Consider the following 12,324-nt stretch of genomic DNA (forward strand, 5'->3'; position numbering starts at 1 on the left):
TAATATTACCTGACTGGACATGTAGGCATCTGAAGTGCCACATCTCTTTGACAGTAGAAAGGGCCAACCTGAATGTTACTTAGGGTATATACAAACACGCTTGGCATTTTATTCTAGCTGAAAAAATTGTCTTACAGAGCACCTGGTCTTTTCAGTAGCAACTCTGATATTTGAACCTATTTGGAACCAGGGAAAATTATATAGCTTCTTAAAATGGATCCAAATCTAAAGAGCAACTTAAGCCACTGACTTACTTCTCTTCTCTGCAGAAATCTCAGCTCTAAATATGAAATTCTTTCTGGACTTAAAGTAGAAAAAAGTAAAGGTCAGGCTACATTTCTTCAAAAAGGTCTCTTTACCCTATTTAATGTATCCATACTTTCATTGCATATGTACTGATACAGAAAAAAATAAAAACAGGACTGAAGGATTAGAAAAAACATTTTTACTCATAATAAAAAAAAACACTTATTTCACAGCATCCTAAGTCATTTCCCTTAGCTGTTGACTGTCTTGTTCTTTATCTCTTGGCCTTCTCCTGTGGTAGCATTTGGGTTGCCCAATCCAGAACCCACAGCTTTCTATCACATTAAGGAGAGCCTAAACATGATATTCTCACAAGTTGGATTCTTTCCTTCTATTAGAGCAAGTCGGTTATCTTTTACTCCTATGTATGTTCCACGATTACTCTTACATTCAAATGAAACAAATTCAGAGGACTCCTTACGAAGGACAAAAAAGGCCTGGTCTGGAAGCGGGGCTTTACATTTTTGGAGCTGAGGAAACAAAAGAAAAGAAAAGAAAAATCAACTTTGCCTTCTTGTTTTAGAGCCTAAGCAGAATAATTAATTATTTATGACTTGGCATTTCCAGCAAGCCTGGTTACTGAGGAAGAGAAGGGAAGGAGGGGGAAGGGAGTAGAGAGCAAAGGATGCGTGGTGGGATTTAATTTGATTTACTGATGGTCAACATACTTGGAGAAGCACTGTGGCTTGGAGTGACTGGATCTGAATACAGCAGCTCTCAATTTGTACCTTTCTTTTGCCACGTACTGTTTTTAAGACCCTGGGCAGGTTGGTTTACCTCTCAAGCTTCAAGTTTTTTTTTAGTCTACTTAGTTTTCTTTCTTTTCTCCCTCCCTACCTCTATTGAGGATTGAACCCAGGGCCATTCCACCTCTGAGATACACCCCAGCCCTATTTTTTGTATTTATTTATTTATTTATTTATTTATTTATTTATTTATTTATTTTTGGTGGTACTGGGGGTGGAACCCAGAGGCTTTCTACCTCCGGGCTACACTCCCAGACCTTTTATTTTTTATAAATATATATTTTATTTGGAAATAGGGTCTCACTAAGTTGCTGAAAGCCTCACTAAGTAGCTGAGGCTGGTTTCGAACCTGTGTGATCCTCCTGTCTCAGCCTCCCAAGCGCAGGGATTACAAGCATGCGCCACCATGCCCGGCTATTTTTAATTTTTTTTACTTTGAAATTAGGGTCTCATTAAGTTGCGGAGGGCTTCACTAAGTTGCTGAGGCTGGCTTCAAACTTGTGATACTCCTGTCTTAGCCTCCCAAGTACTGGGATTACAAGAGTGCACCATCACAACCGGTTCAATCCAGTTTTTTAAATCAAATGTATGAATAATATGAATAATATAAATTATTATTACTTTAAGCCACTAAGTTTGGGGGATAGTTACATAGCAGTAATGTAGAACTCTGTCATAGACTTATTGTAATTATTGAGATAGTGTTTATAATTATAAAATATTAATAAGTGCTTAGTATGTGATAGAGCTCAGTATGAGTTAGCTCTAATTACTGAATAGTTATATATGCTAGATACTGTGTTATACAAACTGAGGAATATTTTGTTATGGAAAATGCTTGTTATTATCCAATATTTATGCTAATGCTTTCCACAGCTATTTAGTTACCTTCATAATTTTGTGTACTTATATAATTTATCCTCTCATATTTTCTTTCATGCTTATACATTTGGCTTATTTGTCTTTAAGATATTTATAACTTCTTGTAATGGACAAAATAACATTACTATTTACTAATTAAAGAATATGAAGTATCTATCTAATAGAATGTAGGCTATTATGTTGTCATAAATCTTGACAAATGGAAATGTTTGCTGCCCTCCCTTTAGCAGACTCAGAGCATAAGATTATTTTATAAAGAAACACTTCATGGAAGAACATTGTTCTTAAGGCCAAATAGAAAGAATTTGAGATCATTCTACATAGCAGTGCTTCTCAAAATTTTAATGAAATTGTGTCTTCTGGAGATTTCTTAAAATGATGATTCTGATTCAGTCTTAGGGGAGTTTGAAACTCTGAATTTTTAACAAGTTCCCATGTGATTTTGTGCTGCTGGCAGAGACCAAACTTTGAGCAGCAAGGCCACACATTATATTTTTTCCCTTCCTTATTTCAGAAGCATATTGTTAGTAGTAAGTGACTGTGTTTTATTTAAACATCTTCTTCAAAATGCCCCCCAAAATCTGAATATACAAAAATGGATAGAAGAAATCATGACAGTTATACAGTCATGTTTCTGTTACCTCCACGGAATGCTCCTCGCTGTTGGCATGCAGCCAGATGTCTTTGTCTTTTGTAGGACTCAGGTTTACCATTAACATCTTACCATCAACACCATCACCTTACAACGAAAATGATAATTATGTGAGGGCATGGACTTGTCAATCAACTGGATTCAACTATTTCACAATATATTTACTTCAAAAACTCAAGTTGTATTTGATAAACACAATTTTATCTGTCAGTAATAAAAAGGAAAAATGTAAATTATAAAGTTAAGATTTGTAACTTATCTTAATTTAAAAGAATATAACATTCAGGGAAAGAGTCTAAAATATCAAGCAAAATAACTACTTCATACAATTAGAAATATTTGCACCCAAATGAAATTAAAGAATCATCATTAGATAAGTAGATGGTTCTTCTAAATCCCCTGAAGGAGAGAGGCAAAACATAAGTTTTCTAATAGTGAGTCTAATGGACATCAGCTTCCCTGTCTACGAGGAAAGCTACTGATAGTTGTCCCTCAAAAGTCACATCCTTTTCTTACGTGATGATAGATCTCCTGGTCTGCCTTGTGGCTACATGTAGCAATAAGACTTAAGTTCTGACCAGTGTGAGAGGAAGTGTCAGTGGAACTTGCAGTTGTGCTCTTAAAGGGAAAGAGAAGACAGGTATTCATCTTCCTCTGTCCCACTGATTTGGACATTGTCATGATGGCAAGAAATGTGGGGCTACACAGATATTAGCAGAGCCACAAGGTAGAAGGAGCTATTTCTCTGGACAACCTTTAAGCATAACTGGCATTCTAACCCTGGACAAGACAGATCTTTATTAAATGTAGCCAAACCTCTTCTAATTATTAATCTAAAAGAATCCAAGATTTTATCATGAGCTTGGGGTACACAGAAACATTTATTTATTTACTTATTTATTGTGGTCTTACACATTGAACACAGGGCATTCTACCTCCAAACTACACCTCCAGCCCTATTTTATTTTTATTTTGAAACAGGGTCTTGCTAGGTTGATGAGTCTTATAACTTGTTGAGTCATCTTTATATCTGCAATCCGTCTGACTCAGCTTCCTGAGTATTGGAATCACACGTATGTGCCACCACGCCTGGCTGCAGAGAAACTTGAATCTTCCCTCCTTCCCCATGGAGAGTTTTAGATTTATCTTTACTCCAAACTTAAGAATTCAAGCACTACCCAGGCCTCCAAATTACCTGATTCACTAGAGGGGTATGGAGACTCATAATAGCGCAATAACACCTTATCTGAAAGAAAATATATAAAATTACTTTGGTGATACACAATTTTATAAAATTTTAGTTCTATCATATCCTCCCCTTTTATTATATATCAACAAAAGCAAAACTTTTATGATTCTGAGGAAAGCTTCAAAATATAAATATGCTATAATAAATTCCCCAACACAGTTGTTATTAAAATATTCAAAATACTGTTTATAGCAATGCTATAATCTTTTACTAAAGATTATACTTTGTTGATATTGATAAGACTGGAAAGATCTAGTGCAATAGCAAAAACATGTAGTCTCTCCATACTTCACAGCAGTATCTCACACTCAGTATTTCACTCTCAGTATCTATATTCCTTCCTGAGGCATCCTGACTTAAATTTCTGAATCCTTCTCAATATTATGATGTCTGAGCCTCCTTTGCAAAAACATTGGAATGAGCACAGGTCATGAAATCTGTCTGTGGTATCTGAGTTAATCCATTGTTTTATTTTTATTTTTTTGTGGTACTGGGGATGTAATCCAGCGGCCATCCACCTCTGGGCTACACTCCCAGATCAATTTTATATTTTATTTGGCAACAGGGTCTCACTAAGTTGCTGAGAGCCTCACTAAGTAGCTGAAGCTGGCTTTGAACCTGTGCGATCCTCCTGTCTCAGCCTCCTAAGAACTAGGATTACAAGCATACATGCCACCACGCCTGGCTGAGTTAATCTATTGTTGATGGTTTGGTAGATTCTTTTTTTACTTTACTAATAATCATTACATAATTATAGACAAGGAAGCAGTCTACCTTTTGTTTCGTTTTGTGTCAAGTCTTCAACATTGATCACATATTCTCCATCTTCCAAAACAAAACTAATAGACCGATCGTTGTATGTACTCAGAGAAGCACAAGACTCTGTAACAAGTGAAATTCTTGTGATTAAGAATTTTTTAAAACCCCCCAATGTTATTTCCATGAACAGTTTTTTTTTGCAAACTATTTTCTGAAGTGCTTTCTTATAGGATTTTTATTTTTGCAATTTGAGCTATACTTTGTCATCACTGTTAGGTAGGCGAAAGCCTTTGGCATAGCTTTATATAGCTCAAAAACTGAGGCGCGATACCTGCATTAGCTTAAAGGTGCCAGTGTCCTGAAGAATGCCCTAGGAGGCCATGTTAGCATGCTTATTATGGGAGGACTTGGCGAGAAGAAAGAAGCTGGAAAAGTGACAGGCATTGCTTGTGGAAAGCTCCATTTCTTGGTTTCTCATGGTCTAGGGGACTGTGGGAAAGAAGGGACTGTATTTTGATAAGTAAATAAATACCCATCTGTAAGGTGTGGTCACTTAAAGACTTTCAACAGTCCAGGGGAATGTAGGTGTAAGCCCAGTCCTCGCCTTTGTCTAAGTAACAGACGCTTAGAGCACTGTTTCTTTTTAAGTGACACAGCACACAGAGAAAATGATAACATATTTAAAGCATACTGGGGTAAAATGGAGAAGCTTTAGGTACTACTGATAATCACTATACTTTCTTTATATTATCAGAATTACCCTAAGAAAATAATACACAAAATGCTAAAGAGAATGCTTAATGTTGACTTTATATGTGAACATTTATTTATTTATTTATTTATTTTTGTGGGCCTGGGTATGGAACCCAGGCACATTTGACCTCCAAACTACACCCCCTGCCCTATTTTTTTCTTTATTTTGAAACAGAGTCTCACTAAGTTGTGGAGGACTTCACTAAGTAGCCAAGGGTCTCCACAAACCGCGATCCTCTGGTCTCAGCCTCCCGAATGCTGGGATTACAAGCGTGCGCCACCACGCCCGGCTTTATATGTGAACTTCTTTTTTTTTTTTTTTTTTTTGGTGGTACTGGGGATGGAACCCAGGGGCCTTCTACCTCCGGGCTACACTCCCAAACCTATTTGATATTTTATTTGGAAACAGGGTCTTTTAGGCCAGCTGAGGCTGGCTTCAAACCTGCAAGATCCTCCTGTCTCAGCCTCCCAAGCGCGGGGATTACAAGTATGCGCCACCATACTGGTTAATCCCCAGTACCATAAATAAACAAATAAATAATAAATAAATAATTGTTCCTCTTTTCTTTTCATGGCTAAAATGCTGAAATTTTGGATAATATGCTTTATTTCTCTCTCAAAGGATATTTATTTTCACCAGGAATAACATGAGATCCCAATCCATAGCAAGCATTTCAAAATAATGGGGTATTACCAATAGGATACACATGTATTATTAGTTAGATCAGCTACATTGCAATTAATTTGGATACCACTAGATGGAAACAGCAGCATCAAATGGTCAGAAGTGTCTCATACACACTAAGATACAGATTGGGGATGCTCGCTTGCTAGCGTCCTGTGCTTTCCTTCCCTTTTCACCCCCACTCTGCCCCTAGGACCAGCCACACCTTTGATACTTGATGTGCTTGAGTATTGAGATGTGCTGGTAAGTGTTCGGAACTCAGAAAATGTACAGATGAAGGGATCCACAGCAGGCTGTTGCTTGACAATGGGTATATGGTGTTTCTCTGTGCGATATTCACCTGCAGGACAGGGGCAAGGTAGGAATGGATCATTAATACCCGCTCTGCACAGTTCCATGCTCATCTGATCATGACAAGGCAAAGCTGCTTGCTGACAGTGGACACTAATCACTGGACTTTAGCCACCCCATGGTCTGAAGGAATTAGTACCCCCTGGTGCACTTACACCCCAGCAGAACACACTGGGAGGAAGAACATGAGTCGCCCAAGGTCTCAACACTAAAAATCCAACCACTACTAATCTTTTAGTTTACTTCCTTTAAGTTTAAAAATCACTTAAATAGCATGTCCATACATGTCCTTGTCAACGTGATTTACATTATAATATGAGACTATAATGCACCAATAAAAGCACAAAAAAAAATAAAATCTATTCTCTTTGGAAAAAAATCACTTAAATATTATAAACATTTTATATAATGTTGTACCTCCAATTTCCACTTATTATTATCAGAATTATTAATTATTACATAATCATTTAGCTCATACTATTAAAAACTCGCTATTTGCCCTTTTAAAGTGGTCAATAAACAGTTCATTGTCTTTAATCTTTTCTAGAAGAAAACTTGGGGTGAGAAAAAATTATATATTTGGTTGTGGTAAGTGAAGACAAAAAGACGCCCATCACTATTACTATCAGGAGATGTAGTTTCTCTTACCTTTTCTTTGTAGACACCTTTTGGTGGTTTCTTTCCTAAAGTAACAGGCCTTCTTTTCTATGTTAAGGCCAGAGCGTAGCTTCATATAGTATACATGACAGCTTTCTTCAGCGTTCTGTTGGGATTCTAAACCATGAAAAACTTGTGATATTACTTAATATTACTTAATTTTATCCATCTTTTTTCTTTTTACAAATCCTGAGTATCTAAAAATGCAAGTACAGATCCATAGTATCATATGAGAAACTCTTGTGGCCGCTTCTATTTCAAAAACCAGTGTTTTATATTTTAGAATAAAGTATTGTAGTGTAAAGTGCATGCGTGTGTGTGTGTGTGTGTGTGTGTGTGTGTGTGTGTGTGTAGTAACTCCAGCAAGAACTAGGTAGCACTGCTTAATAAAAACCGAGTTTTATGATGGGCGTGGTGACGCACTTGTAATCCCCTTGCTTGGGAGGCTGAGACAGGAGGATAGCACAGGTTTGAAGCTACCCTCAGCTGGTTTAAGAGACCCTGTTTCCAAATAAAATATAAAATAGCTCTGGGAGTATAGCCCAGAGGCAGAAGGCCCCTGGGTTCCATCCCAGTACTACCAAAAACAAAACAAAACAAAACAAAACAAAAACAAAAAAACCCAAAAAACAAAAACACAAAACTGAGTTTATGGTAGAACATAGGAATTTGTACACAAAGTGAAATAAAAATCTCATGTTACTTCAGTTTAGGATTAAATGGACAAATGGGTTCAGGTCATATGTTGCAGCCAAATGAATTATGAAAGAAATTAAATCCTTAGGAAAAATTATGTTTTGAGAATTTCATGTGAAGGAGTATAAGGTTTATTTATATTAAAATAACTATTTACTAAATATCTACAGTAGGCCAAGAACGATGCTAATCACTTCACATATTTTTTCACTTAATCTTTCACAATAATTTTTCAGAATAGGTATTATTATCCTAATATTCCAGATGATAATCTGAAGCTCATAGGCGTTATGACACTTCCCCAAAGTTACATGGCTGGTGAGAAATTATGATCGAGGTGTGTCTAATTCCAAAGCTATTCTGTACATCTCACTTTCACCTAAGAAAATGTAAATTCAAATTTAATATGTAGAAAAGTAGAAAATTTAACCAATTGTTCAATAATTTTTATTTCATTTAGCTAAAGAAAAATGTGAGTCTATAATAAAAAATTAAATTTGATATTTGGAAATTATAAAAAAACCCTTCAGAGTCAGATAAAAATAAAATTATAACATGAGAGTCATAACATATCAATTTTAAACATTATAGTAAATGAATTATCAAGCAATTTATGTAATATAGTTAAATTTTAATTACCTGTAGTAATTCAGAAAATAAAATGATTATTTATGCCCTTGGGATGTAGTCTATGATTTTTTAAATTCTCCAGGATATTTGCCTTCCTAATATAATGCTTTTTAAATTCAAGTAGAAAAAACATTTATTAGCTACATTTTTTTTTTTTTGGCGGTATTGGGGATGGTACCTAGGGTCATTCTACCTCCAAGCTATACCCCCAGCCCTATTTTTTATTCTTTATTTTGAAACAGGGTCTCACTGAGTTGCAAAGGGCCTCACTAAGTGTAGCTGAGGCTGTCCGCAAACTGTGTTTCTCCTGTCTCAGCCTCCCAAATGCTGGGATTACAAGTGTGAACCACCATGCCTGGCTTCATTAGCTACTATTTTGAATTGTCCATTCTTGCCTTCAGATGAGCAATAACCTTTAAGCATTTTGAACTGTCTTAATTATAGACCACTTAATTATTTTCATTTCCACCTGGAACTCCCTGACATCATTTCACAATTTAGAAACATCAACTACAAGATCTCAGATTTATAAAGTGCTTTTACAGTTACAAAGAAAATTTTCAAAGCTAACTAGTGCCAGAGCCAGCATTGTATGTGTTCTGAGAGCCAATTTAATACAATATTAACTACACCACATTGTCCCTTCAGAGCTAAAAAACCTAAGATCACACTGAAAGCATGCTTATTCCATACATGGTTATCTTTATGTTGCAGTCAGCTTCACATGGGGACATGATAGGCATGCCTAATGTTGAATGCACACTCCAGGGAGCACGGTATGGATCTTGGGTAATTAGAAGTGAGGCTCATGACAGGCAGAAGTATTGTGGAGGTAGAAGAAAGTTAGGGTTAAGAGGAGAGTTAAATGTAAGTGTTCGCATTTAATGGGACAAGCACTGGGTATAATTCATGGGGGATGTGACTCCTCTGAAGTACTGAAAATACTTTACGTTGCGAGAACTTGACAGAAGGTATACTTTGGCGTCCTGAGCAGCTCAAAGTGTGAGGGTAGTGTTCTGGTGAGCAAAGTGCAAAGCGGGCATGGCCCGAGGACTCACAGCAGAGAGGCAGAGAGCCAGCTTAAGTTTACGTAAGGGTTTCTACCACTTCCTATGTCTCTATCCTGCTTGCTATCTGAAGGTATAGTCTCAATCCAGTTTATAAGGAAATTCTCATAGCTAATTATCATCACTGCAACAGCCTGCATTCCCTAAGGCATTTCTAGTGAGTACGTGGGAAAAAGCCTGGAGGTCTTTTTGTAGTTTTGAAACTATGGCTTGCCTGAGTTACAGTTGTGAATCACTTCATCTTTCCTTTCTTGCTCAAATACCTCTTTCATAAAAGCGTGTTTTCTGCTTTCTACCCTTGGTCTATCTGTGACATTTGGTTCTGGGAACCACTTCCTTCTTCAAACCCCTCTTCGCTTATTTACTATGTCACCAGGACCCTTTAGCTCTCTGTGTTTCTCTCTGATCAATACATTCCTGTCTCCTTGTTAGTTCTCCTAATTTTTAAAAGTTGCCTCAATTAAAAAAAAAAAAAAACTCGACAATACTGTTGTTACAGCTGAACAAAATATTTCTGCTGAATGGATCTGTCCCAAGGCTTCTATATTGTGACCTCTGGCTTGGCTTATGAATGAAGGAGTCTGGGTTGTTAGGGAAGAGAAGGTTGAGAGGGATTCTAGAGAGAGGAAAGAAGAGCCTTGGGGAATAGCTTCCTGTGGAGGGGAGAAGTTTGGAGGGGGATTTCTTCCAGATCATGAAGTTCTGTACCCTGTTGGCACTACAGATGAAATGTGGGATTGGTTGTACAGATACTTGTAGTGGTTAAATATTGAATTTTGGAGTTTTGTGAGCTGTGGCTTATGTCACATCCTGGTAGCCCATGGGAAGAGAAGGAATTAGACATGCAAAATTGCCTTGTTGCTTGGAGGTGCAGTAGGATTTTATTTAGAAAAAATTAAGATGTGATATTTCTTGCATTTTGAAATTTGAAAAGTGATTCACGCCTGTCATAAACCACATTGATATCTGCTGATTTATTTTTACCAGGAGTATTTAAATTATTATAATTTTAATATTAAGCGGAGTCAATATTATTGGAAAGGAAATATGCTTAAAGGATAATAAAAATAATATGTTGCAGTACAAAACCATACAAATGATTTAGGGCTTATCTTTATCACTGGGCTCTAAGTGGTATAAGTAAGCAGTTAGGGCCACTGCATCTGTAAAGAAGCGGCTTCATTTTAACTTTGGTATTAATGTGACCAACTCTGGCTTTCCTAATCCCTCCTTCCAGCATCTATAAAGAGACTTCATTTCTGAGATACAAAGAAAATGCATTCTTTGTTAAGAAATCTGGGGTCGTGGATTCACTTCCACTGAGTCACTGTGTCTACACAAAGCATTTTGACTCAGCTAAAGGAAAAGGATTAGTTGTGGTTTCCTGGCCATTCAGAAACCTCTGTCAAATTAGTGATTTCCCCAGCTCTCAAAAAAAGCCTGGGTAGGCCAGAGCCTCAGAGAGGACGGACGGGATGAGGAATGCTTTTCTTTAACACTGCCCTCTCTTCTGGCCTTAAAGAGTTCAGAGAAAGGGTGGGGAGTGTGGAGCTGAAGTCATTCTCCACCATCAGACCTAATCCTCCCTTTTCTCTCCAGCCCACAAAGGATCTGTGAATTCTCTTTTGTGTTTCTGTTCCTATATGAAAATGTGCATAGAAATTTGCATGAGTCCTTCCTAGGTAGATAATTTTAGGACCAAAGAGGCATACAGTCCTTTCAGCTCCGAGCTGTAGTTGTTACTTGACCGCTTTTCTTTCTTTTTTTATCTTATTTAAAACTCTTTGAGTTTCTAACTAGATAAACACGAACATCATTCGGTCAGTTCCGCTTCATTTAGAGACTGGATTACTCAAATACCTTCACATGTTCTCTCATCACCAACACTCACAGTTATGACCACATGCTTGATACACCAAAGGTCTTAGCAAATCTTTTTGAAGGAAAGTGGATGGCTTTAGAATTATTTTAGTCAATTTAAGGAAGAGGTTTTGGGGATTTGGTGGCAGAGGGTGTGGGAAGAGTAAAAAGGTTGATATAAAAGGCTAGAGTTAAGTTTATACTCTTAATAGGTTTAAATTATCTGAGCTCTTCCTGTCCTCTGATGTTTCAAATAAGCAAAAGTTGGCTCTATATATTTTATTCAAAACCAAAGACCGCCATCTTATGTGAACTATCTTCTTTTTTTGTGGTACTGGGGGTGGAACCCAGGGGCTTTCTACCTCCAGGCTCTACTCCCAGACCTATTTTTTATACTTTATTTGGAAACAGGGTCTCACTAAGTTGCTGAGAGCCTCACTCAGTAGCTGAGGCTGGCTTCGAACCTGTGTGATCCTCCTGTCTCAGCCTCCCAAGCACTGGGATTACAAGTGTGCACCACCACGCCTGGCTGTGAGCTATCTTTTTTTTTTTTAATTTCAGTTCTTATATCCTTAGTAACTTTTGGCAAGGTAGCATGTGTGAACACTGAAATAATAAAGACTTGATATCAGATTTTAAAATTGGCACATAAAGTAATCAGGATTGCATAAGTCCTTACTTCTCAGCTTGCAAGATTTTGTCAGGGCTTTGTTGGCTGTGTTGTTCTGCTTTGCTGGGCACATTTTGGAAGTTGAGTACTTCATTTTAGGCTTCATTTTTCAGGCTGCTGTTGGGTTAAAATACAGTATTAGTTTATCTCTTTTAAATTGAAAATAAATAGGACTACCATGGCTAACTCAACATAAAATTCATAACATGACCATAAACATAAAGAAAATAATTATTTAAGTAAAACTTGAACATGATGTTCTGATAATACATTTATACTAGAATGTAGAATAGAACAAAAAGAATTTTAAGGAAATCAAACTTTGTTTAGTTATGTTTATTTTTAGTTATAGTATTGGTTT

General features: G+C 36.9%; 1 protein-coding gene across 1 annotated transcript; it reads right to left on the reverse strand.

The window, feature by feature from the left end:
• Window positions 1-584: 584 nt before the first annotated feature.
• IL33 (interleukin 33) lies at window positions 585-12,069 on the reverse strand (the record flags this gene model as incomplete). Its single annotated transcript, XM_080708984.1, has 8 exons — window positions 585-776; window positions 2,576-2,673; window positions 3,782-3,832; window positions 4,610-4,734; window positions 4,854-4,911; window positions 6,238-6,372; window positions 7,032-7,157; window positions 11,973-12,069. 8 exons carry the CDS (start codon window positions 12,067-12,069, stop codon window positions 585-587), a joined length of 882 nt encoding a protein of 293 aa, XP_080565110.1.
• Between the last annotated feature and the right edge of the window lie 255 nt (window positions 12,070-12,324).

This window comes from Muscardinus avellanarius, assembly GCF_963383645.1.
Source record: "Muscardinus avellanarius genome assembly, chromosome: 13".
Lineage (NCBI taxonomy): Eukaryota > Metazoa > Chordata > Mammalia > Rodentia > Gliridae > Muscardinus > Muscardinus avellanarius.